The sequence below is a fragment of the Aquarana catesbeiana genome, linkage group LG13, assembly GCF_042186555.1.
Source record: "Aquarana catesbeiana isolate 2022-GZ linkage group LG13, ASM4218655v1, whole genome shotgun sequence".
NCBI lineage: Eukaryota > Metazoa > Chordata > Amphibia > Anura > Ranidae > Aquarana > Aquarana catesbeiana.
This window is the reverse complement of record NC_133336.1, coordinates 187,646,869-187,672,922: the sequence shown is the minus strand read 5'-3', so window position 1 is coordinate 187,672,922 and position 26,054 is coordinate 187,646,869. Positions and strand designations below refer to the sequence as shown.

At 47.0% G+C, this 26,054-nt stretch overlaps 1 protein-coding gene across 1 annotated transcript; it reads right to left on the bottom strand.

Annotated features, from left to right (window-relative positions):
- Positions 1-359: 359 nt before the first annotated feature.
- On the bottom strand, positions 360-25,764 carry SF3B4 (splicing factor 3b subunit 4). Its single transcript, XM_073610297.1, has 6 exons — positions 25,641-25,764; positions 18,873-19,001; positions 16,439-16,975; positions 13,981-14,151; positions 4,346-4,480; positions 360-922 (listed from the first exon to the last, which is right to left on the bottom strand). The coding sequence occupies exons 1-6, from the start codon at positions 25,672-25,674 to the stop codon at positions 732-734; spliced, it is 1,197 nt and encodes a 398-aa protein (XP_073466398.1). The 5' UTR covers positions 25,675-25,764; the 3' UTR covers positions 360-731.
- Between the last annotated feature and the right edge of the window lie 290 nt (positions 25,765-26,054).

Below are 26,054 nucleotides of genomic sequence, written 5' to 3'. Positions count from 1 at the left end.
CCCACTTTCTTAGTCGGTGACTTGGGACAAGTATAGCAATCTGAAAAAAAAAAAAAAAAAAAATCACAAGACCTAGATTGTAACAAGCAGGGCACTCTGATTCCTCTTGTACCAAATTGTATTGTAAATGTAACATCTGCCTTCATTTTGTAAAGTGCTGCGCAAACTGTTGGCGCTATATAAATCCTGTATAATAATCATCTATAAACTTGTTCTGGGTTAGCGACGTTCAATCAGCATGACAATCAGGCAACTAGGATTTGCAGAATGAAAAGCCGTCAATAGTAACGCTCCAACTCTCAGCACAGGTTAACTTTAAACGTGGCAGCTTTGGGATACGGTATAGTAGCTAGGTAGTCTGGCAATCTGTGTCATGTGTTTAAAAAAAAAAAAAAAAAAAAAGCCCTTTTAAAACGAACCCAGTTTAAATGGAACCATTTTACAAAAATGACAGGCTCTCTAAGCAAGACAATGGAAAATTCATCAAAGGTCCCCAGAGAAGTGTTGCATTGCCTGCGCTGGTATTACGATGATTTTAATGCGTTCCCCAGACACCCTGAATTTTCAAACTGAGGGAAATCAAAAGGAAACAAAAAAGTCTGTATACATTTCAGAATCATACAAAACTCTGCAGAGACTTCCACAGAACACATAAAAAAGAACAAGCTGTAGGCTGGAGCACTGTACAGAGTTCTCACAAGATGCAGGTTGGCGGGGAGTCCGTTTCCTGATCACTGTGGCATTGGCATCCTCATAGGTGCAGGGGGACGGGCAGCTGGGGGACGTGGAGGTGGTGGAGCTGGGCGAGGAGGTGGGGGAGGACCACGCTGGTAGCCATAGGGAGGTGGTCTGGGAGGACCGTTGAAGCCGTGTGGTGGCATGAGAGGTGGTGGGCGCATTCCGGGAGGCATTCCTGGATGTCCTAAGGCACAAGGGAAATAAGGTTAGCAGAAGAAAAATTTACAGAATGTTTCACATCTCAGCACACAAGTTTTTCATAAAGGGGTTGTAAAGTCTCAAGGGTTTACACCCAAGAGCATTCCTTTGCATTAGGGTGAAAAACCTTCTGTGCTGCAGCTCCCCCCAGAACCACCCCACTTTTTTACCCGAGCCCAATCCAGCCGCTGTCTCTCTCCTCATTGGACAGATGGAGCCATTGGCTTTGACAGTAATCAAAGCCAGCGACATGGGAGCGGGGCCGAGTCTGTGTCAATGGAAGCAGCAGCGGGACTCAGGATCTAGCCTGCACGGGTGTCCCCAGGGAAATCAGCTTTCCGTGAGGGCACTCAATGAATAGGAGGGCCTGGAGCGTCGGCAGGCACCCCAGAAGAGGAGAGGGCTGCTCTGTGCAAAAATATTGCACAGAGCAGGTAAGTATAGGCATGTTTTTTTTTAAATATAACAATAACAAACACACAAGGGTTTACAACCACTTTGAAAGTAAAATTACAGTGTCCTTGTTCCTTCCAACTCCCAGGTAAGTAGATCCAGGTGAGATTATCTGGGCATCTTACAGGGATGCTCTTTGGAAGGCTACTGCTGGAGCTGCTGTAGACATGGGCAGCTTAGCTAAGGCCAAGAACACTGATTTAAAGTTAATTTCCTAGCTGGCCTAGGATCACCTTGTCAGAGCTCAAGTCTATAACCAATCTGCTGCCCCTTACACCAAGATAAGAGAACCATAGAGAGATTATGAGGAAGCATGCACTTACTAGCCCTCCTTCCAAATGGCAATGCTGCTGACATGCCACTCAGGCATATCTGTCACATGGGAGACAGAGAGAGCCCATGGCCATATGCACTTACCAAGTGGCAACTTACAATTTACAAAGGGCTTTCTCCCGTCAATTAACCAGTAGCAGGGGAATGAAAGGATAAGCAGTTGCGGGGTTTGGTATTACACAACATTTGTTGCTAGGTCATACCAGATACACATTAATGTAGCTCCATGTCAAGCTCTGGCAAGTCCTTGTGCTCCAAATTGCAATACAGGCTCCTTTCTTTCGCATTCCTTTAAAGCAGGGGTCACAAGCTGGCAGCCCTCCAGCTGTTGCGAAACTACAAGTCCCATGAGGCATTGCAAGGCTGACAGGTACAAGCATGACTTCCACAGGCAGAGGAATGATGGGACTTGTAGTTTCGCAAAGGCTGGAGGGCCGTCAGTGAGAGCCCTGCTTTAAAGGAATTAGCTGATCAAGTTAGCTTATCAAGATCTTTTCTAGAACATGTTCTCTTAAAATTAAATAAATCTAGAGCCAAATCAAAAGAACAGCAGTTTTGAATAGCTGAGAGTTTAGTAGGTGTCTATCGCCAGACACCAGTAAAAGCCTTTTTCTAAGTCTCCACTTAGAGCTGCTCAACATCAAACCAGTAACTTGACCTTTGTGGCTCTTTCAGTGTTAACAGGCACACTCAGCCATTTCTAGTGGCACTACCCAGGAGTGCCGATAGGTAGCATAGGCAGAGAACTGGGGGCCTGTGATCATTACCAGGAGGTGCAGGAGACCCAAGGCAGCTCTGAGGCAAATCTGCAGCAGTACTGTGCCCTCAGCAAGCGGCAGGTGTAGCTTTGCCATTTTGTTTGGGTCACAGGTTTGCTTTAAAGTGGAACTCCAGCCATGTTATGGCAGCGTCCTCTGGTGGTGGTAGGGGTTGGGCATTCAAGGACTGACCACGACTCAGTTCTGGAGTCCTAGGAGCCCAGCCTGCTTCTGATGTGACCCCTAGAGGTGTATGTACACAACAGTTTTACTCAGAGGACGACAGTGCTTCTGTCCAGAACTCCAGGGGGCTGAACAAAAGAGGAAGTCAAGAAACAGCGCTGGAGCGTGAAAAGAAAGGACTTTTTTTTCGTCGAGTGGGATTGGGAGATTAGGAGGGGGCTGGAGTTCCATTTTGAAGCTCTAAGTTCACATGCTGAATTTTCTCCAATCTGGACAACTGTTCATTATTTATACAGAAATCATCAAGGTGCTGTTTGCATAGCAATGACAGCTGCTATATGGCAAGACCTTTAGCAGCAATAGACATGTACAAACAACAAAACCATCAACTACCACAGCTGCTTTACAAAACAGATACATCATAATTGAATATCCCGGACAGCTGCAACTAATACAAGGCATTAATGTGTTTACACTAACAAGCACTGAGCTGAAATGTCTGTTTCTACTGATTGGTGGTGAAGGAGCTGCTAACACTAAGGCTGGCCAAACATTATACCATTTTCTTGTACAACTTTCCTTTAGATTTACCAAAACCATATAAATAGGAGGTCAAACCTAAACACTTTCAATTTGTATGCAATCAGGCAGGCCCTTGCACTACATAGTTGAAGGTAAATCTAAAGAAAATTGAAGAAAATTGTATGGTGTATGGCCAGCTTAAAGGGGTTGTAAAGGTAAATGTTTTTTCACCTTAATGCATCCTATGCATTAAGGTGAAAAAACACCTGTCAGTGACCGGCCCCTAGCCCCCCCCCCCCCATTTTACTTACCTGAACCCTTGAACTTGTCCCACGGGGACGAGCCTTCTCTCTGCTAGGGGGTTCTCGGCTGTTGATTGGCTAGAGTGATAGTAGCGCAGCCATTGGCTCCCGCTGCTGTCAATTAAATCCAATGACGCGGCCGTCGGGGCCGACTCCTGCATTCAGTGTCCATGGACGCCGAATGCTGGACTCAGGAGCGCACACGCAAGGTAACCCCCCAGGAGGGGGTTATCTGATAGGAGCCGAGACAGCCGCCGAGGGACCCCAGAAGACCAGGATCGGTGCCACTATGTGCAAAACGAGCTGCACAGTGGAGGCAAGTAAGATATGTTTGTTATTTAAAAAAAAAAAAAAATACCTTTAGTGTCACTTTAAGGGTGGACTGCAGACAGGTAATTCTGCTATACCAATCCCAAAAGAGTGCCTCACACTGACTACTACACAACACACACACACACACACACACACACACACACACACACCACAGCAATGACGTGTAGCATGCAGCAGTCATTCATGGCCAGTAGTAGAACTATGCTCCAAATCTGAGCAATTGATTTCTGCTACTTCATGCAACTGCATGTGTAGCCATCACTAGTGATTCCTTTTAGAACAACCATGGGGAATAATTGCTATACCAAAAAAATTGCCCATGTGTGCCCACTTATAAGTGCACTTGTCCTGGAAGACGCCCATAAACATGAGATGGCTGACAGAAGGTCAGCGGCCCACAAACAATCATTTCCAAATCTAACCATAACTATCCAGACAGGATAAAGAATCGGTTTGGCTACTTTTGACCACAATTGTGCAATAAAAAAAAAAAAAAAAAAAACAAACAAAAAACCAAAAACTTACCCATCGCTCCAAATGGAGGTCCCCGTGGTGGCATTCCCATTGGAGGGGGTCCAGGAGGAGCCATACCAGGAGGACGTGCGGCCATCTGAGCAGGGGACGGAGCCATTCCTGGGTGCGGTGCCTGCATCTGTAGACCTGTGGATACAGAAAGTTAATTAGGGCAGACCCATGACAACGCAGGTGAAGCTTAGAAAGGTTTTATAGCCCCTCTCCACAATTCTCACCCTATTACACATCACATCTACAACAACAGTGAAGTAGAATTATTTATGAAGTCATTTTTTGTTGTTAACCACTTCAGCCCCGGAAAGATTTACCCCTTTCCTGACCAGAGCACTTTTTACAATTTGGCACTGCTAATTGCGCGGTCATGCAATGCTGTACCCAAACTAAATTTGCGTCCTTTTCTTCCCACATATAGAGCTTTCTTTTGATGTTATTTGATCACCTCTGCGGTTTTTATTTTTTGCGCTATAAACGGAAAAAGACCGAAAATTTTGAAAAAAAATGATATTTTCTACTTTTTGTTATAAAAAAAATCCAATAAACTCAATTTTAGTCATACATTTAGGCCAAAATGTATTCGGCCACATGTCTTTGGTAAAAAAAATGTCAATAAGCGTATATTTATTGGTTTGCGCAAAAGTTATAGCGCCTAAAAACTAGGGTACATTTTCAGGAATTTACACAGCTTTTAGTTTATGACTGCCTATGTCATTTCTTGAGGTGCTAAAATGGCAGGGCAGTACAACCCCCCCCCCCCCCAAATGACCCCATTTTGGAAAGTAGACACCCTCAGGAAATTGCTGAGAGGCATCTTGAGCCCATTGAATATTAATTTTTTTTGTCCCAAGTGATTGAATAATGACAAAAAAAAAAAAAATTACAAAGAGTTGTCACTAAATGATATATTGCTCACACAGGCCATGGGCCTATGTGGAATTGCACCCCAAAATACATTCAGCTGCTTCTCCTGAGTACAGGGATACCACATGTGTGGGACTTTTTGGGAGCCTAGCCGCCTACAGGGCCCCGAAAACCAATCACCGTCTTCAGGATTTCTAAGGGCGTACATTTTTGATTTTACTCCTCACTACCTATCACAGTTTTGAAGGCCATAAAATGCCAAGATGGCACAAAACCCCCCCAAATGACCCCATTTTGGAAAGTAGACACCCCAAGCTATTTGCTGAAAGGCATGTCGAGTCCATGGAATATTTTATATTTTGACACAAGTTGCGGGAAAGTGACAAATTTTTTTTTTTTGCACAAAGTTGTCACTAAATGATATATTGCTCACACAGGCCATGGGCATATGTGGAATTGCACCCCAAAATACATTTAGCTGCTTCTCCTGAGTACGGGGATACCACATGTGTGGGACTTTTTGGGAGCCTAGCCGCGTACGGGGCCCCGAAAACCAATCATCGCCTTCAGGATTTCTAAGGGTGTAAATTTTTGATTTCACTCTTCACTGCCTATCACAGTTTCGGAGGCCATGGAATGCCCAGGTGGCACAAAACCCCCCAAATGACCCCATTTTGGAAAGTAGACACCCAAGCTATTTGTAGGGAGGCATGGTGAGTATTTTGCAGCTCTCATTTGTTTTTGAAAATGAAGAAAGACAAGAAAAAAACATTTTTTTTTCTTTTTTCAAAACTTTGTGACAAAAAGTGAGGTCTGCAAAATACTCACTATACCTCTCAGCAAATAGCTTGGGGTGTCTACTTTCCAAAATGGGGTCATTTGGGGGGGTTTTGTGCCACCTGGGCATTCCATGGCCTCCGAAACTGTGATAGGCAGTGAGGAGTGAAATCAAAAATGTACGCCCTTAGAAAGCCTGAAGGCGGTGCTTGGTTTTCGGGGTCCCGTACGCGGCTAGGCTCCCAAAAAGTCTCACACATGTGGTATCCCTGTACTCAGGAGAAGCAACAGAATGTATTTTGGGGTGTAATTTCACATATTCCCATGGCATGTTTGAGCAATATATCATTTAGTGACAACTTTGTGCAAAAAAAAAAAAATTTGTCTCTTTCCTGCAACTTGTGTCACAATATAAAATATTCCATGGACTCGACATGCCTCTCAGCAAATAGCTTGGGGTGTCTACTTTCCAAAATGGGGTCATTTGGGGGGGGGTTTGAACTGTCCTGGCATTTTATGCACAACATTTAGAAGCTTATGTCACACATCACCCATTCTTCTAACCACTTGAAGACAAAGCCCTGACACTTTTTGTTTACATGAAAAATTTTTTTTTTTTTTGCAAGAAAATTACTTTGAACCCCCACACATTATATATTTTTTTTAAAGCAAATGCCCTACAGATTAAAATGGTGGGTGTTTCATTTTTTTTTTTCACACAGTATTTGCGCAGCGATTTTTCAAACGCATTTTAAATTTTAATGCACTAAAACACACTATATTGCCCAAATGTTTGATGAAATAAAAAAGATGATCTTAGGCCGAGTACATGGATAGCAAACATGACATGCTTTAAAATTGCGCACAAACGTGCAGTGGCAACAAAATAAATACATTTTTAAAAGCCTTTAAAAGCCTTTACAGGTTACCACTTAAGATATACAGAGGAGGTCTACTGCTAAAATTACTGCCCTTGATCTGACCTTCGCGGTGATACCTCACATGCATGGTGCAATTGCTGTTTACATTTGACGCCAGACCGACGCTTGTGTTCGCCTTAGCGCGAGAGCAGGGGGGACAGGGGTGCTTTTTTTTTTTTTTTCCTTTATTATTTTTTTGCTTTTTTATCTTATTTTTAAACTGTTCCTTTCATTTCTATTTTTGTTAATCATTTTTATTGTTATCTCAGGGAATGTAAATATCCCCTATGATAGCAATAGGTAGTGACAGGTACTCTTTTTTGAAAATATTGGGGTCTATTACACCCTAGATCTTTCCTCTGCCCTCAAAGCATCTGACCACACCAAGATCAGTGTGATAAAATGCTTTCCCAATGGCGCTGTTTACATTCGGCGAAATCTAAGTCATAAAATGCTTGTAGCTTCCGGTTTCTTAGGCCATAGAGATGTTTGGAGCCACTCTGGTCTCTGATCAGCTCTATGGTCAGCTGGCTTAATCACCGGCTGCATTCTCAGGTTCCCTGTTGAGACAGGAGAGCCAGAGAAAAACACGGAAGGGGGGGGGGGGGGGATTCCCTCCCACTGCTTGTAAAAGCAGTCTATAGGCTAATTAGCCACTAGGATTGCTTTTACATGAAAGCCGACCGCTGACTGAAAAGAATGATACCAAGATGATACCTAAACCTGCAGGCATCATTCTGGTATAACCACTCAAAATTCATGAATGGCGTACCTGAAGACAAAAAAAATGGTTAACAATAAAACACAGTAAACGATAAAGTATAAAAAATGGCATACCTGAAAAGCAAACATGATAAAACATAATAACAATAAAACATTGCAGAATAGAATACAGTAAAAAAGAGCAGAACAATAGAGAGAGAATAGAGAGAGAGAGAACAATAAAACGACAACTATTTTTTTTTATTTTATATATTTTTTTGTGTTTTTTTTTTTTTTTTTACACTTTTTTTTGTAACTGTAACTTTAGTAACTGTAACCGGTTCCAGGTTCGGGTCTCACAAAATGCGATGGCATCTTGTGAGACCCTGTGAAAGCGTGCCTAGTCTGTGCAGTGCTGTACGCTACGCTAATACTCAACTAGTGAATGGTAGCGTTCAAAACATTCACCAATGCAAAGACCAGGATTGTCAGGACAGGAGGGACAATAATAGCGGGTGTCACGCCTATATCCGCGCTTGCTGCAGACACGACATCTTTTTTGGGGGGGTTCGTTGGGTAGGGGTACTCGGGAGGACATAAAGAAAATGCCTCTCACGCAGCCGACTGCATTTGGTTGGGGATGTGAATGGGGGAAGTACGGGCGCTGCAGAAGCGGTGGGTTCCCAATTAGGATTGGCGAATGCAGCAGGAAGGGCATTATGGGCATGACGGGCCTGTGTTTGTCTTCTTCTTGGTGGCAGCGGGACACTACTTGTGTTTGCCACCTCACCAGCTTGAACTGCACTTATGGGACTCGCCACGTCACCCAGTGTTACTGCAGTGCTGGTTTGACTACGACTGGGGTGTACTAGGCTGCTGGTGCTTGCCAGTTCACCAAAACGCTACCAAAAAAAAACTGTTAGCGATCGCAGGGATCAGGCCTGACTCTGCGAATGCTGCAGTTATGCGTTTAGTGTTTTGTAAGTGACAGTGATCGATCGATACTGCACTTGGGTGGGCTGGGCCGAGCGGAGGGGCAAAATCCAGGTGCTAGCAGGTATCTGGGCTGATTCTGCTAACACTGCGTTTTTGGGAACCCTAAACTGCTGGGGATGCTAGTATAGATCTGATCGGATCAGATATTGATCCGTTCAGATACTATACCACTAAGGGAGGTGTACGGTGCATGCGTGGGTGTTAGCGGTACTGGCGCTAATCTGACGCTGCCTGGGGCGACGCATATTGCCGCCGATCGATCAGGGGGCTAAACCTTAATTCAGTAATAAACAGCGGGTGCCCTGACACTATAAAAAATAAACTAACCAGCGTCACCCGTAACAGTTATATGGTGATCACTGGTGAAGGGGTATCAAGGGGTTAAAACCTTTATTCGGTAGTATATGGGGTCCCTGACGCTATAAAACGCTGACGGCGAACCTAAATATTTACCTCGCTAACTAGCATCACCAGCGACACTAATACAGCGATCAGAAAAATGATCGCTTAGTGACACTGATGACGGGGGGTGATCAAGGGGTTAAAACTTTATTAGGGGGGGTTAGGGGTGTACCCTAGACCTAAAGGGGGCTAATACTAACTGCCCTACCACTTATAACTGTCACAAACTGACACCAATGCAGTAATCAGGAAAAAAAAAAAACCTGCTTGGTGTCAGTGTGACGGGGGGGGGGGGGGGGGGGTGATCGGGGGGTGTAATGTGTGCCTGGCGTGTTCTACTGTGTGTGTAGTGTTTGTGCACTCACATTGAAGTCTTCTCTCCTCGGCGCCGGTGTCTTGATGAGAAAGTTCCCCCGGCGGATAAGGACCCCCCTGTACTGCTCAGGCACAGCGCTTGCGCAGTACGAAGGACAAGCAGCCGCCGAAAATAGCCGAAGCTGAAAAACTTCAAATCAGCTGTACACAGCGCCTGCGCCCTAGGTCCAGGTTGAAGCCCCACCATCCAAGTGGACCTAGAGGGAGAATAAAAAAGTGCCCGAAGCGTGGCGAGCGAAGCGTGGCGAGCGAAGTGAGCCCGCGAGGGGCCCTCTTACAGGCGCCGCGTACAGCTGATTTCTCTTCTATTTGTCTTCGGCTATTTTCGCCGGCTTCTACTGCGCAAGCGCTGCGCCTGCACAGTAGAGGGGGGTCCTTATCCGCCGAGGGGAACTTTCTCGGCAGAACACCGGAACGGAAAATACCGAGCCGAGGAGAGATGACATTTCCTCTGCTGCTGTTTAGCATACAGCAGCAGAGGAATGATCTGATTGGCCGGGAGTGATCGCGAGGGGGGGGGGGGGGGCCACGATGGATGGCCTCCTCCTCACCTCCGATTGCCGGGGGACAAACGCAGACCGCCTCGGGCACGTGATCCTGCCTGCCCGTGCCATTCTGCCGACGTATATCGTCGTGAGGCGATTGGCAAGTGGTTAAAACAGGAACTAGTAAAAAAAAAAAAAAACAAAAACAAAAAAAACTAAGGATTTTTGCAATTACAGTGAAATTCTTTTCCCAGGGTCCATTCAGGGAAATCGGTCCAACCTCTCTGCGTTTTATGACCGCTCTCTTGGTACTGCTTTGCTACAAACTAAGGCAAGATGGGAGTGGGAGGCTTATCCTGGCCTGCAATCTTTTTTGTTTGCCGATGCCTAATCCTCTTGTAGGTAGCAGTAATCCCTGGCAGTTGACTATCTGTGATGGTCAATAGACTCCAAGAAATAGATGTTACGATTACAAAAATCCTATTTTGCCTGGCTGTCTCTAGACTCGATACTTGCTCCACAACATGACTTGGAAGCCAGGCAAGGAGTATTTACAGATAGAGCAGACAAGCAGTGGCAGTCTCATGTCTCTCTCATACATACTTTTTCATATTCCAAGGTCTAAAAAATTATTAAAAAGGGTAACTCTACTTTCGTTGAAATAAAAAAAAAAATTATATATCGTATACCGGACCCCAAAATTTCCACTTGCCTGCTCGCATTCGAGCACCGCAGGCAGGGTTGAATGGAAGCCGTTCTTCCAGAGGAAGAGAGAAGGGAGGAAGAGGAGAGCCGGACGGATCATAGGTCGGGGATTACCCGCTACAGCTTTCATTTGAACTGCAGTCCGCTTGCTGTCACACACAGTCCTGCCTCCTGGCCCGGCTACTTTGATAGACAGAACACTGGTCCAATGCTAGGACATGTGGCGTCTATCAAAGGAGGCGGGACTGTGTGTGACGGCTAGTGGACTGCAATTAAAATGCAAGCTGTTACAGCGGGCAATCCCCGCTCTGTGATCCATCCGGCTCCCCTCTTCCTCCCCTCTCTTTTCCTCTGCACAGGTCACGCTGCATTGGTGGGCACAGGTGAGGCTTCATTGGTGGGCAGTGGTCACGCTGCACTGATAAAATTGTTATTAATATTTATTTTTGTAACTTAAAGCAGAGTTCCACCCAAAAATGGAACTTCTGCTTTAAGTGACGGTGACCCCCTGACATGCCACATTTGGCATCCAGCTCCCACTTCCTCCCGGGGCTCCGCGGCACCGGAAGGAAGTTCACCTCTCCCCACTCCCTCCCTGCAATCTTCTGGGACACGTCACAGGTCCCAGAAGATTGCCCAGCCATTCACAGCGCGCACATGCACAGTGCGTGCTCGGCTGTGAAGCCACAGCCGGGCGCCCACAGTAAGCATGCCGGCGTCATGGAGAGAAGGGGGAGAGGAGCGGGGCTTCGTACGCCCACATCGATGGACCGTGGGATTATTAAAAGTCAGCAGCTACACCTTTTGTAGCTGCTGAGTTTTATTTATTTTTTTTCGCGGAAAACCACTTTAATTCTGCATAAAACATTTAAGTGTAATTTCATGAGATAATTTATGAGGGCGTGGTTGGGGGCCGGGCAGGGTAAGGGTTGGGTGGGGCAACTGGTGGCTAGTAACCCTTAAGGCCTGGCTAGTAGCTCAGGAATTGAAATTTTGAGCCCTGGAGTATACAAATTGCTATAAGTCATATAGTAATTTTTTGGATCTGGAGCCGCTGTAATTTCCCACAAAAAGTGTATCTGCTGACTTAATAATCAGACAGTCACCTGTCCCACGGTCCAGCGATGCGGGCGTACGAAGCCCTGCTCCTCTTTGTGGTGCCGGAATTCTAACTGTAGGCAAGCTGCGCTGTGAATGGCCGGCAATCTTTTGGGACCTGTGACGTGTCCCAGAAGATTGTAAGGAGGGAGGGGGAGAGGTGATCTTCCTTCCGGCGCCAAGGGAGGAAGTGGGAGCTGGGTGCCTCTAAAAACAGGGTATTCACTCCCCCCCCCCCCCCAAAAAAAAACGACATGCCAAATGTGGCATGTCAGGGGGTCACCTGCACTTAAAGCGGAAGTTCCATTTTTGAGTGGAACTCTGCTTTAACCTATAGGCAGCACAGTGGCTAAGTGGTTAGTACTTTCACCTAGAAGCAGTAGGGTTGTCGGTTAGAATCCCAACCATGGCACTACCTGCCTAGAGTTTGCATGTTCTGCCTGTGCCTGTGTGGGTTTCCTCCGGGTACTCCGGTTTCCTCCCACACTCAAGACATGCTGGTAGGGTAATTGGCTTCTGTCTAAACTGGCCCTATTATGTATAAGTATGGGAGCGAGTTAGGGACCTTAGATTGTAAGCTCCTTGCGGGCAGGGACTGATATGAATGTATAATATATTTGTAAAGTATTGTGTAAATTGTTGGCGCTATACAAGTACCTGTAATTAATAATTCCAAAAGCAGTTCAACTGAGGGGTGGGTGACAGCACAAAACAGTCACAAAACAACAGACCAGGACTGCCTGCCATGGTGACCCACGGTTTGTTTAGTGTGCTGCTCAGGCTCAATCACTGTGGAGAGTAGTGTGGGTGATGCTGCAACCACTGCAGGAGTGCTAGCAAGCGATGGAGCTCATCCCAGCTCCTGTAGTCACTGAAAGAGGAAAGATCCCTGGTGCTGTACACATCCACAGAGTCCTAAGGTGATATGAGAGACAACCTCAGCCTGGGCAAGCCCCCAACATGTTTTGCTCCGCCCCCCCGGAGCTTAGTCATGAGGACTGCCTGCCACTTAAGAGAGCTGCCTGAAGGACTCTATTTCGATAGTTGCATCAAATGAGGCCCGAATACCAGACCAGACGGCAACCCTGCAAATCTGTGAAACAGTAGCCTGATGTTAAAGAGCCAAAGGAGGTGCTTGCCTATAGGTATAGTAAATATCTCCAAAACTCGCACCGTTTAGGAGATGTTTACTTGCGAAGCCGCCAGTGGTGTCACTAGCGCATGCACTCTGAAGGAACGACATACCCGTGCTGTAAACATCAGTTCCCCAGTGCATGAGTGGGAGTGACATCATCGTGGCTCGTCCAAAGGACCGGAGCCTGCCAACCTGCCATACATTGGCAAAGTGGCACGTTCCTGCGAATCACCGTATGGGTACGTCGGCTCCTTTAAGAGCCATAGCAGGCGTGCGCTCCCGCTGCACGGCGGGGGACCCAATGCATGTGGCGGGCGCGATCGCTGCCGGCCACCCGCGATCACAGGCATGAGAGCCAGAAAGGGGATACACACACACACACACACACAAATACTCATTCTAAAGGGAGAGAAGAGATAGATCTACGGTTTGTAGTAATTACATTACTAGTAAAAAAATACAAAATAATTATAAAAATGCCATAAATTAGAACCTTGCATAGCACAATGTGTAAGTTGTATTTAAAAACAAGCGCTGTAAATACTGAATATCAGCTGTCTTCAGGCTGGTCACATCACTCGCGGCTGCTTTCCAGCTCTGATAGATGTCATCTGCAGGAGGGGCTGTGATTCCCCTCTGAGTCACGAGACCAGCCTGAAGACAGCTGATATTCAGGATTTACAGCACTCGTTTTTAAATACAACTTACACATTGTGCTATGTCAGCCTCTAATAGAGAGGCTGGCAGTGACAAATTTAATATTTTACTTTAATGTTACAATAATAGCGGCGGGGTTCGGGCCAGAGAGGGCGCTGACAGAGAGGGAGGAGGGGGTGAGGGGGGAGAGAGGAGAGCAGATAGCAGGCACTTTGACCACGGTGATCAGGGCGGAGCTGCTCTGGTTATTGTGGTCTGTTTAGAGAGGTCATACCGGAAGTGGTAGGTTTAGGGTTTGTTTGTTTTTTTTTACAGTTTAGAGGGGGGGATATTACATAGCACAAGCACTGTGTAATCTGCTTTAAGGGACCAGAATCTACATTTTTTTTTTTTGGGGGGTTAAACGCTTTAACCCCAAAGAGCAGCCTCTAATCTGCTAGGCGTTGTCAGTCCTATTATATAAAGTAAATAAAATACATTTCTCAATCAAGCTTATCCTGTGGCAGCGTCACTTACCTGGATGCATAGCTCCAGACTGGAACTGCATTGGAACTTGTGGTTGACCACCACCTGCACCACCACCTGCTCCTGCTGCAGTGAGTGAAGATATTGGGGGTGGAGGCATCGTTGGAGGCATTCCTGGAGGTAATGCACCAGGCGGCGGAACTGGAGGAAAAGCGGGTAAGCCTGTAAAAAGAAATAACATTCACGTAAGAAAACAGCACTGATGGCCTGAAAAAAAAAAACAAAAAAAACTTGCCGACTCAGATTTCACTGCACACTGAGTGTGCATTAGAAACTGCAGCAAGTTAGACAGAGCTTGCCCCATTACTTGGCTGGAGGACGTCCAGCATTATCTAGCCATTTCCCCTCTAGCCTGACTGTCCCTGATCCACTTACTTCATCAATTGGATTTCAGTTCTTTCAATCACGGAGGCTCAGCATCACATGTGGATGTTATCTAGGACATCTGAACTTAAATACAGTCAGCCTAGAACACCCACTCCTCCAAACTGATATCAAACCATACGCCACATTGATACAAGCAGTGGACTGGCCCTTGGAAGGAGGGCTTGAGAGGAGTACAGAGGCAGGGTGCTGTGAGGTTCCTAGGAAGCTATGTACAGCCCCCCAGCTGGCCCCTCCCACCAGCCATGATCTGTATGCATTGCACAGAGAAGCATGGAGATCCAGTGAGAGAACGTATATAATAGAAAGGATTGATCGAATCATTCATTAGCATGTTGATAAGGGGAAAAGAGAAACCAGGGAAGGCACAATATGAGATTAAAGCCCAACTCCATGTTTTAGTGAACTTGAAACAGTTTGCACCAAGCTGGTTCAAACTATTTCCTTCACTGACATATGCAGCGGCTGTCAGCACTCAACTGTATGTAGTCTCAGCTACACACAGTATTCAGCACTGTGTTCCAGCAGCAGGACAGGGATTTCCCATTTCACTCCCAGACCAAAACTGAGTCAGGCCGAGTGCTACTCACCCATTCACAAGGAGCGTTGTACATTCTGAAAGAGTATAAGGATTCCTCTGATTCACTAAGGTGGGCAGATGACGTCACAATCTCTGCCTCAGCCATGCAGAAGAAACCTTGCACTCATTCCAAAAAATACAAAGCTTCCTGTGAATGGCTGAGCAGCGCTATATAGTGTATGTGCTGAGGATACACACTAGGTGTGCACCGAAATGAAAATTCCAGTGCAGAAAACTAAACCGAAAAATCAGGATGGATTTGGCCGAAAACCGAAATGGACAGTTTAAAATTTTTCAATATATATATTTATTAATTAAAAAGTCAAATACACTTATGTAATAGAAAAAATGTATATATATATATATATATATTTTTTTTTTATCACATGATTGTATTGTATTTGACTTTTTAATATCATGAATTTAAATGAATATGAATTTTTGTCCATTATCGGCACCTTTTCGGGTGATAATTTTCGCTGTCATTATTTGCACTTTTCTTCTAATTGGTAAAAAACGTAGATAACCCTATTTTCAGATGATAATTTTTGGCGGCCGATATATAGGTGCATCACTACCACACACAGTTCATATAGCACTGACAGCTGCTACATCTGTTAGCAAAAGGACATTGTTTGTTTTGGCCAGCTTGGTCCAACACACTATTTAAAGTTCACTAAAACATGAAGTTAGGCTCCAAACTTCAGCTTTAAAAAGGGCTGTGAAATGTATTAAGATCTTTGCTTAGCATAATTTACATCTATACAACTGCATACAAAGTGCCTGGTGGAAGTAAAGTCCATGAGTACATAAAAGTAGTAGCTGTGTCGGTTATTCCTCATAGTAAGGATTTTAGCAAACTTTACTTTATAATCCAATTCTGCTCTCCAGATATTGAGATGGACCATGCCAATGCACTTGTGGAGGTCCTTATAAAACGGATACAAAGTGGAAGGTATGCCTCTATTATAGCCATGTGATTAGTCACAGAGAATAAAAAATATTCCTCCCCCATGGCATCTCTTTAGACATATCATGCTTCTATACTTTGCTATTGATAAAACTGCCTAAAGTAAATGTCTTATCCCATGCAACAAACTGTCTTATCTGGCACCTCATAGCCATTTTACAGTTGTGGAGCTGTTGTCATCGCTGCTGAAAAATAAAGAGCCATGCCTTGATGCTGCCTCTGCCTGTCCAGCCATGATTTTTATTGCTTAGCTCCACCTATCCCCACCAAGCTCCTGTCCCTCTCTGACCCACTGAGCTTAGCTATGAATAAACACAGTGGAATGTGCAAAAAGAAACTAAAATATAAACTGAAGGAATGTGTCACAGGTGGTGAAAAAATACAAAAGGAATGAAAAGCCTGAAGGAAGAACATTTTTGATGCTGCACAACCGTTCCTAGCAAGGATGGATGAAAAAAGGCTGGTAAAAATTCCTGTGTGCCCCTACCCCTAGTACACCACCAAGTCCAACTCACCTGCAGCTACAGCGCTGGTTAGAGAAGTGATGACAGCAGGAACTGAAGGAGGAGGAGGGGCATCTGCAAAAAGCTGGTGAGGCCTATCAGCCTGGGACAGTGGGTTCTGTGCAGCCAGCAACCTCTCTGCCGCAGAGCCGTGCCTCTCACCCTTGGAGTCTTTCTTAAAGGCATAGGACACTGTGATGGGACGGTTACATAAATACTGTCCGTTCATGGCCTCGATGGCTGCGTCTGAAGCATCAAAGCTGGCAAAGTTGATGAAAGCGTAGCCCTTGGAGTTGCCAGTGTCTGGATCTCGCATGATCTTGGGGGTCTGCAGGATGACACCAAAGGCACTGAAGGTGTCGTACAGAAGCTTCTCATCGATCTCAGGGTCCAGGTTACCAATAAAAATGTTTGCTCCAACGTCCAAATTTTTGTTGTGTGCCGAGGCTTTATTCACTCGAATGGGCTTCCCATATAATTTTATCATGTTCATAATCTTAATGGCATAGTCTGCATCCTCCTCACTAAGGAACTCCACAAAGCCATAACCTGCAGAATATTAGCATAATTACTTCAGACCCCAATATACACGATCAGAAGTTACATGTTTGCAAAGAAATAATAGACAGGATAAGTGTCATGGAAGGACAAACTACAGTAAAAGCCAGGAGACAGCAGGCAAAGCAACATGTACCTCCAAACACCAAAAGGCAGCAGCTACTGGCTCCTGGAATTTGTCTAGACCTGCATTGAGTGGAAAGTCTTGAGTCCCTCCAATAAGCCCCTGCCTTCAGGAGCACAAGGGTCTCTACTGTCCCAAGGATCCTTACAATCCCATTTGATGTTGCAGTTCCATTAACTTTTAGCTAGGCTTCATTCACACAGACATACTGATGCACAGGCGTTCCCTGCAGGAAGCCTGCACAACTCTGTGTGGATCGGGTACACAAATCAGAATACCGAAAGACTGCCTCCTGACCGGCACAGATGTACATACATGGATGGGCTCAGATCTGTGCAGTCGGCCACCTGCCATTGATATGAACAGGCTGCCGGTACAGAACACCTGTACAACCCAGGAGGCTGAAGACGGCTCTTCACACGAGTGTACGGATCAGTGTGCCCATGTCAATGAGGCCTGATTGAGTAAAGAACTTGGGAGTTGGGAGCACCTGCACTCATGTTTGAAATGTTCCTGCAGTCCTACATCCTAGGTTGTAAGTTAGGGATTCATTAGGTAGGGAATTATACCAGCTGGGGCCTGCATACATCTTCAACAATTCAGCAATGGCAGCTCCCATATAAAAATCCAGCTCCAAGAAAAACAATATATTTCCTCTCGGCTAGAGAAGGGAAGGGTTAGAAAAATTTTTTCTTTATTGCCATCTGTGCCCCTATTAGGGAAGATTTCCCCTCACTTCCGATGGGGACATTTTTGTCACAGTGAGTAAGTAAAGTGAACTTCCAACAATGGTTTATTTCTGTCCATGCCATCTTGTCGACCACCTTGTATGGATGTCACAGGGGCAGGAAGTGAAGGAAGTTTTCCCCAGTGGAGTCACAAAGTGATCCAAAAAAATAAAAAAATTGGTTTGGCTTAGGTTTTAAAGCCTAACTTGATTTTGTTCTGAGAGCAGAATAGGAACACTGTATGTAGCTAATGCATTTTTTTGGGGGGGCCTGCAGAGCATTGCACCCGCAATCAGCAGATCACGGGTGCAAGATCAGGCTCGTGACGAATTTCAGTATAGCTGTCTACCCACACCTCCCGTACAGGTAGTTACTGGAGAGTAGGAAGAGCAATGAACTAGGAGAGCACTCACCAGCGTCCTCACGGTTCACTGAAACCTACAAGCCATCTACCATGGTGGCAAACAGTAGTTGCAGTTCACTCATTTGCAGATTGCTGTGAATGAATGACTCAGATGTGGGCGGAGCCTTGGACAGCCGTACTCTTTAAATTGTGACAGTGGGTGCAGGGAGAAAATCCCTTGCTGGCTGTCACAGTGGGGGATAAGAGGGGCACAAGCAGGTGTTCTTGGCGACATGTTACACCCTAAATACAGGTGTAACATAACATGTCACCAAAAGGTGAACATATCCTTTAAGGATCGCTTGCAAGTAGGGAAGATAATAGTTAAGTCTTCATTTCACTTCAGGATAAGTGTTTGGATGTTTTATGGTAGGTGTTAGAGGCACTTTTTTAATGGCTTACAGTGCTTAAGCCCCAAGTTGAAAATTTGAAGAATGCAAACGCTCTCTTTAGTAGAAATCTAATGGTAAAGCCAAGCCATATAGCTGGTAAAAGTCTGATGGAGGGCATTCCCAGCAAGCCTGAATTTTATGGGTCCATAAAGAGACAATTCAATGGAAGTACAAGTGAATGCTGGTATTACTACTTCTACGTGCAGGAGACCAATAGGCACCAACCATATGTTGCCCTCACCTTGATGCTGCCCTGTGACCCGGTCCTTGGGCATGTGAGTGTTTACTACTGGCCCGGCTTGGAGAAACAGCTCCCATAGTAGCGGCTCGGATACCTTCTCGTCCAAACCTCCGACATAGACTGTGGCGTCTAGGAGAGAACAAAACAGCACAAAGGATGCATTAACCACCAGCTAATAAAACCTTAAGAAACCAAATGAAGGGTTGGGACTTTGAATGAAGCATTCACCTAAAAATGTAGTAAATCGTAGCAAGTTTATTCCATGTATAAATAAATAATAAAACCAAGACGCACAGCACTGTGCGTCCAAAATTAATTTCATATCATATATATACATATAGAGTCAATACATATATGTACACACACATCAATGTCCGAAATTCATATCATAATATATATATATATATATATATATATATATATATATATATATATATATATATATATACACACACATACATACACACACAATACATATATGTACACACACATCAATGCAAGGCACAATACACACGATAGTAAAATGTAAGTAGCTAAAAAACAGGTAAAGACATAAAACAAGGAGGTAAGTATCTAGTCTGGCAATGGATAGGCACTTTGTTGGCCATATCAAGATCTTGGTATAAGTGGGAGATGCATGGGTATAGCATCCATAGCTCGACGCGTTTTGTGGTTGATAACCACTCATCAAGAGCAATTGTGGCCGAAGCCTGTGAGATACAAATATAAATAAGTCAGACTGATTGCATGAATAGGGCATTTTAATTAAGTAAAGGGGAGGTGACATAGCCTCCATCCATACTTACAAAGCTAGCCATGGATCTCGGGTATGGCAGGATCACCAACGGTGGACCGGGGCCAACAACTGGTACAGATACCTACCCCTTGTTTTATGTCATTACCTGTTTTTCACCTACTTACATTTTACTATCATGTGTATTGTGCCTTGCATTGATGTATGTGTACATATATATATATATATATATATATATATATATATATATATATATATAACATTAATTTCGGATGCACGGTGCTGTGCGTCTTGGTTTTATTATTCATTTATACATGGGATAAACTTGCTACGATTTACTACATTTTTAGGTGCATGCTTCATTCAAAGTCCCAATCCTTCATTTGGTTTCTTATCAGAATTAGGGATGAAGGATACCTTGACCCATTGGTCATAGACCTCATTTAAAGTCACATAGATTTCTTTTATCTAATAAAACATTAATTATGAATGATGGCACTATAATTATTCCTCTCACTCTGTTTGTGGTGATATCTCACACGCATAGTGCAATCAGTTTACATGTGTGTGACAGGCCTACATGCACATTTGCATTTAATGTATGTGCAGGGGGGTGGGGGTGCTATAAAAAGTTTTTTTTTTTTAAACTATTTTTATTTATTACACTTTTTTTTTCATTTAACTTTATTGCCATCACAAGGGGACTAACAAGCCCTGTTGTGAGAGCATTCACCAGACGACAGGTACTCTTTATGGAGACTTTAATATCCATTAGAGCAATATACTTTTTAAGCATTTTTTTTTACTTGAATTTTTTTGCTATAAACAATTGGGCCCTTTGCCTAATGGAAAATGCAGGCATTCATCCCGCTACCTCTCACATGCTAAGCAAGCGCTCTACCATTTGAGCTAATTTCCCTTTGTGAACAGACCCCCTTGTGATAGCTTTGGGCAGGTGACAGGTAATCTTCATGCAGACAAAGATCTAATAGACCCCCAAGGTCTCCCCTGCCCATCAAAGAGACTAACCAAACACAGATAGTGCTTGATTAGCTGTTCCCTGGCTGTAAGGGCTCTTTCACACTGATACGTTTTTACCTTGCAAGAAAGGGACTCTTGACACCACTGCATTATGGGTGTAGTGCGTTTTGAAAAGTCATGAATGCTGCATCCTTTGGTGAAAAACACACCAAAAACGCAGCTTCCCATTGAAATCAATAGAAAAAAAGCTGTTAAATTTTGGCAAGAAAAAAAAACAAAAAAAAAAAAAAACGCAAAATTTGCGTTTTTGAGTCACATGTTCATTTTTCACAGGTGCAGGCAACCCAAAAACACACAGTAAAAGTATCTGAAACAGCAAAATCGCAATAAAACCCGCATATGCATTTTTACAGCGATTTTGCTACAGAGCGGTGTGAAAGGGCCCCCAACGGTCAGAGAATGACCGCTCTGAAACTGGAAGTGACAGAACAGAGGAGATCGGGGAATGAACTCTTCTCCATCTCCTCTGTGTGAAGTTGTCCAGGTCATGTACTGTGGTCCTGGGCACTACGGAGGAACAAGAGAGCCTGGGAACCACCGCCGGCAGTGTTGAAGACCCTTCTCAATACCGTATAACCGATTGGGTGGCTGTAGAGCCCCCCTGGATCACTTTTACTGGACAGCTGATTTGTTGGCTAAAATACCCGATACCAAGACTGCAACTATGAAAACATGCTGACAGGCCATTATATATATGGCAGTTAGACTAAATTCTCCATATACCGGCAATGACATCTGTCTCTCTCCACCGCTGCCAACATCTCTTCCACATCTGATATCTTTCTTAGACCATTGAAATTGTAACACCTGATCATTTGTACTGAAATTACATCATCTCAGCTACTAATTTCAGCATCCTCCAAATGCCAACAGTTTGCCGTGCACAAACCCAGTGTGGTCACATGAGCGAGTCACATGCTCCGCCATCCTTGGAAGTACCAGGCATTCCCTTCAGTGGGGTAACAAAAGTCAGTATGTGCCATTGGGTAGGGCGGCATTTCCGATCCTGTGTGGAGCTCAGTGGTGGGCTATACAAACCTCTATAGGTTCAGCACCCCTGAAATGAGCAAACATTGAGAAAGTATGACTAAAGGTAAAACTTTTTTTTTTTTAGGTTTAGTTTTGGATAGAGATAAGCAGCCCATAGACCAGTGATGGCGAACCTTATTACTCCAGATGTTTTGGAACTACATTTCCCATGATGCTCACCTACACTGTAGAGTGCAAAAGCATCATGGGAAATGTAGTTCCAAAACATCTGGGGTGTCAAGGTTCACCATCACTGCCCTAGACTGATCAAACATCTGGCGGTTCAGCAGGATTTGGCTGAATTCCAATCCATCTATAGATTGAAGTTGATCTATTGATTGATTTCTATACAACCAACACATCTGTCCCCCCCCATCTAATAGCTGCTGGCAGTGATCACTGTATTCTGATGGTGGGGAAACCTCCCACTGTCAGAATACAATCGCCACCAGGAGGGATTTCCTCAACACTAACTGCGTTGATGGGGGGAATCTAGCAATTTTCTCTCCTTCAACCTGTGGAAAGCAAATTGCATAATATATGTCCTGAGTACGGGAGCGTTATATATAACCCGTGTGTGCTTTTTGCCATTTGTGTCTTATTGATGACATTTCCGATCCCCATAGCCCAAACAGGAAGCGAGAATTAAGTCCTCCAAAGTGAGGGAATACCTGCTTGTCACCTGTGCGTCTTTGGCTCCATTTCAGGTCCAAATTCAGGCCTGATTCGTCCCTGAAACGTAGAATAGGGATGCACCAGTCCCCTGCTGTCAGCCTCGTCCGCACTAAGTGTGAACCCAGCCTGAAGGAAAGCCTGGTCATGTGATGTGCTGACAGTCATGTGACCAGGCCACACCGCAGCCTGCATTTTAAAAATGGGCTGTACAATGCAAGCCACGGCGTGGCGACCCCCCTCCCCGTATCATTAGCGGAGACCCCCCTCCCCGTATCATTAGCGGAGACCCCCCCTCTCATTAGCGGAGACCCCCCTCCCCGTATCATTAGCGGAGACCCCCCTCCCCGTATCATTAGGGGAGACCCCCCCTCTCCCTGTCATTAGTGGAGACACACCCCTCCCCGTCATTAGTGAAGACACACCCCTCCCCGTCATTAGTGGAGACACACCCCTCCCCGTCATTAGTGGAGACACACCCCTCCCCGTCATTAGTGGAGACACACCCCTCCCCGTCATAGAGGAGACACACCCCGTCATAGAGGAGACCCCCCCCCATCATAGCGGAGACCCCCCCTCCCCGTCATAGCGGAGACCCCCCTCCCCGTCATTAGGGGAGACCCCCCCCTCCCCGTATCATTAGGGGAGACCCCCCCCTCCCCGTATCATTAGGGGAGACCCCCCTCTCCCCGTCATTAGCGGAGACCCCCCCTCTCCCCGTCATTAGCGGAGACCCCCCCTCTCCCCGTCATTAGCGGAGACCCCCCCTCTCCCCGTCATTAGTGGAGACACACCCCTCCCCGTCATTAGTGGAGACACACCCCTCCCCGTCATAGAGGAGACCCCCCCCGTCATAGCGGAGACCCCCCCTCCCCGTCATAGCGGAGACCCCCCCTCCCCGTCATTAGCGGAGACACCCCCTCCCCGTATCATTAGGGGAGACCCCCCCTCCCCGTATCATTAGGGGAGACCCCCCTCTCCCTGTCATTAGTGGAGACACACCCCTCCCCGTCATTAGTGGAGACACACCCCTCCCCGTCATTAGCGGAGACACACCCCTCCCCGTCATTAGCGGAGACACACCCCTCCCCGTCATTAGCGGAGACACACCCCTCCCCGTCATTAGCGGAGACCCCCCCTCCCCGTCATTAGGGGAGACCCCCCTCCCCGTATCATTAGGGGAGACCCCCCTCCCCGTATCATTAGGGGAGACCCCCCCTCTCCCTGTCATTAGTGGAGACACACCCCTCCCCGTCATTAGTGGAGACACACCCCTCCCCGTCATTAGTGGAGACACACCCCTCCCCGTCATTAGCGGAGACACACCCCTCCCCGTCATTAGCGGAGACACACCCCTCCCCGTCATTAGCGGAGACACACCCCTCCCCGTCATTAGCGGAGACACACCCCTCCCCGTCATTAGCGGAGACACACCCCTCCCCGTCATTAGCGGAGACCCCCCCTCCCCGTCATTAGGGGAGACCCCCCTCCCCGTATCATTAGGGGAGACCCCCCTCCCCGTATCATTAGGGGAGACCCCCCCTCTCCCTGTCATTAGTGGAGACACACCCCTCCCCGTCATTAGTGGAGACACACCCCTCCCCGTCATAGAGGAGACCCCCCCCCCGTCATAGAGGAGACCCCCCCTCCCCGTCATTAACGGAGACCCCCCTCCCCGTCATTAGCGGAGACCCCCCCGTCATAGCGGAGACCCCCCCCCGTCATAGCGGAGACCCCCCCGTCATAGCGGAGACCCCCCCGTCATAGCGGAGACCCCCCCCTCCCCGTCATAGCGGAGACCCCCCCTCCCCGTCATTAGGGGAGACCCCCCCCTCCCCGTATCATTAGGGGAGACCCCCCTCCCCGTATCATTAGGGGAGACCCCCCTCTCCCCGTCATTAGCGGAGACCCCCCCTCTCCCCGTCATTAGCGGAGACCCCCTCTCCCCGTCATTAGCGGAGACCCCCTCTCCCCGTCATTAGCGGAGACCCCCCTCCCCGTCATTAGCGGAGACCCCCCCTCTCCCCGTCATTAGCGGAGACCCCCCTCTCCCCGTCATTAGCGGAGACCCCCCTCCCCGTCATTAGCGGAGACCCCCCCCTCTCCCCGTCATTAGCGGAGACCCCCCCTCTCCCCGTCATTAGCGGAGACCCCCCCTCTCCCCGTCATTAGCGGAGACCCCCCCTCTCCCCGTCATTAGCGGAGACCCCCCCCTCTCCCCGTCATTAGCGGAGACCCCCCCTCTCCCCGTCATTAGCGGAGACCCCCCCCTCTCCCCGTCATTAGCGGAGACCCCCCCTCTCCCCGTCATTAGCGGAGACCCCCTCTCCCCGTCATTAGCGGAGACCCCCTCTCCCCGTCATTAGCGGAGACCCCCCTCCCCGTCATTAGCGGAGACCCCCCCTCTCCCCGTCATTAGCGGAGACCCCCCTCTCCCCGTCATTAGCGGAGACCCCCCTCCCCGTCATTAGCGGAGACCCCCCCCTCTCCCCGTCATTAGCGGAGACCCCCCCTCTCCCCGTCATTAGCGGAGACCCCCCCCTCTCCCCGTCATTAGCGGAGACCCCCCCCTCTCCCCGTCATTAGCGGAGACCCCCCCTCTCCCCGTCATTAGCGGAGACCCCCCCCTCTCCCCGTCATTAGCGGAGACCCCCCCTCTCCCCGTCATTAGCGGAGACCCCCCTCCCCGTATCATTAGTGGTGACACACCCCTCCCCGTCATTAGCGGAGACCCCCCTCTCCCCGTCATTAGCGGAGACACACCCCTCCCCGTCATTAGCGGAGACCCCCCTCCCCGTCATAGTGGAGTGTTCTGCCTCCAGGACGGTCTGGGCCCCTCTGAGGGAATGCTGAGGGAAGCAAGAATATGCCACTGCAGGCTACCTTCTAAAAATGCTACTTGTCTGGCTACTTGCACCGGCTTCCATTCAGTCATTCTGACACCGGCGCAAAGCAGGCAGATCACGTTCCAGTGTGAAAAGCCAGGCAAATGGCATTTTCAGAAGACAGCCAGCCCCCTTTACTCTTTCAATGAGTCCCATGACCAGGCAGTCACGTGTGGACCCCTCTCCACTCCACAGGCCGCCAATACACTACAAGGCCGAGCACTGGGAGCCGTTGCCCGTAGCAACCAGGGTTACTGCCATTCCCAGAGCGGCGCTGTTTTTGCTATGAACAAAGGCCCAACCACACAGCTCCCAATTCTACAGCAGGCCGGTCCGTAGAGCCCACCGTCACCTCCCTCTGCAGTCCTGCTTATCACCCCGCCTTACCCTGGTTCCGCTCCGAAATCGGTCCCGCCGCCATCTTCAACCAGCATGCAACACAGCCTCAGCGCCGCTACGTCCCTACTTCCTCCACGTCACTTCCGTTCCGGCAAGCTCTGTACACTGATAAAAACTTTATTGTACGCGCACAGTGTAAACAAACCTGAAGGAGCTAGAAGGGTTTTTTTTTAAATGAATGGAATTTTCCATTCAGGAGTATTTATATGTCAATACTTACTTATATTTATATGCAAATGTGTTTATGGCTTCCTGTGCAGAGTCACTGGAAAGTGATTATCACAAGCAAAACATGTATAAATAAATGAGTAGCGGGTCTGTCTTTAATATTGATTGGACCTGACTGGGCAAACATTTTCTTGGGGCCCACTTATCAACTCTTTGTGGGCTGAAAGGGCGGCT

Coding starts and splice junctions, on each gene's coding strand:
- SF3B4 (XM_073610297.1), bottom strand. CDS start 25,674: ATGGCGGCGGGACCGATTTCGGAGCGGAACCAGG. Junction 16,976..18,872: donor GGTCACAGGGCAGCATCAAG/GTGAGGGCAACA, acceptor AATATTCTGCAG/GTTATGGCTTTGTGGAGTTC. Junction 923..4,345: donor ACCTCCATTTGGAGCGATGG/GTAAGTTTTTGG, acceptor CTTGTGCCTTAG/GACATCCAGGAATGCCTCCC.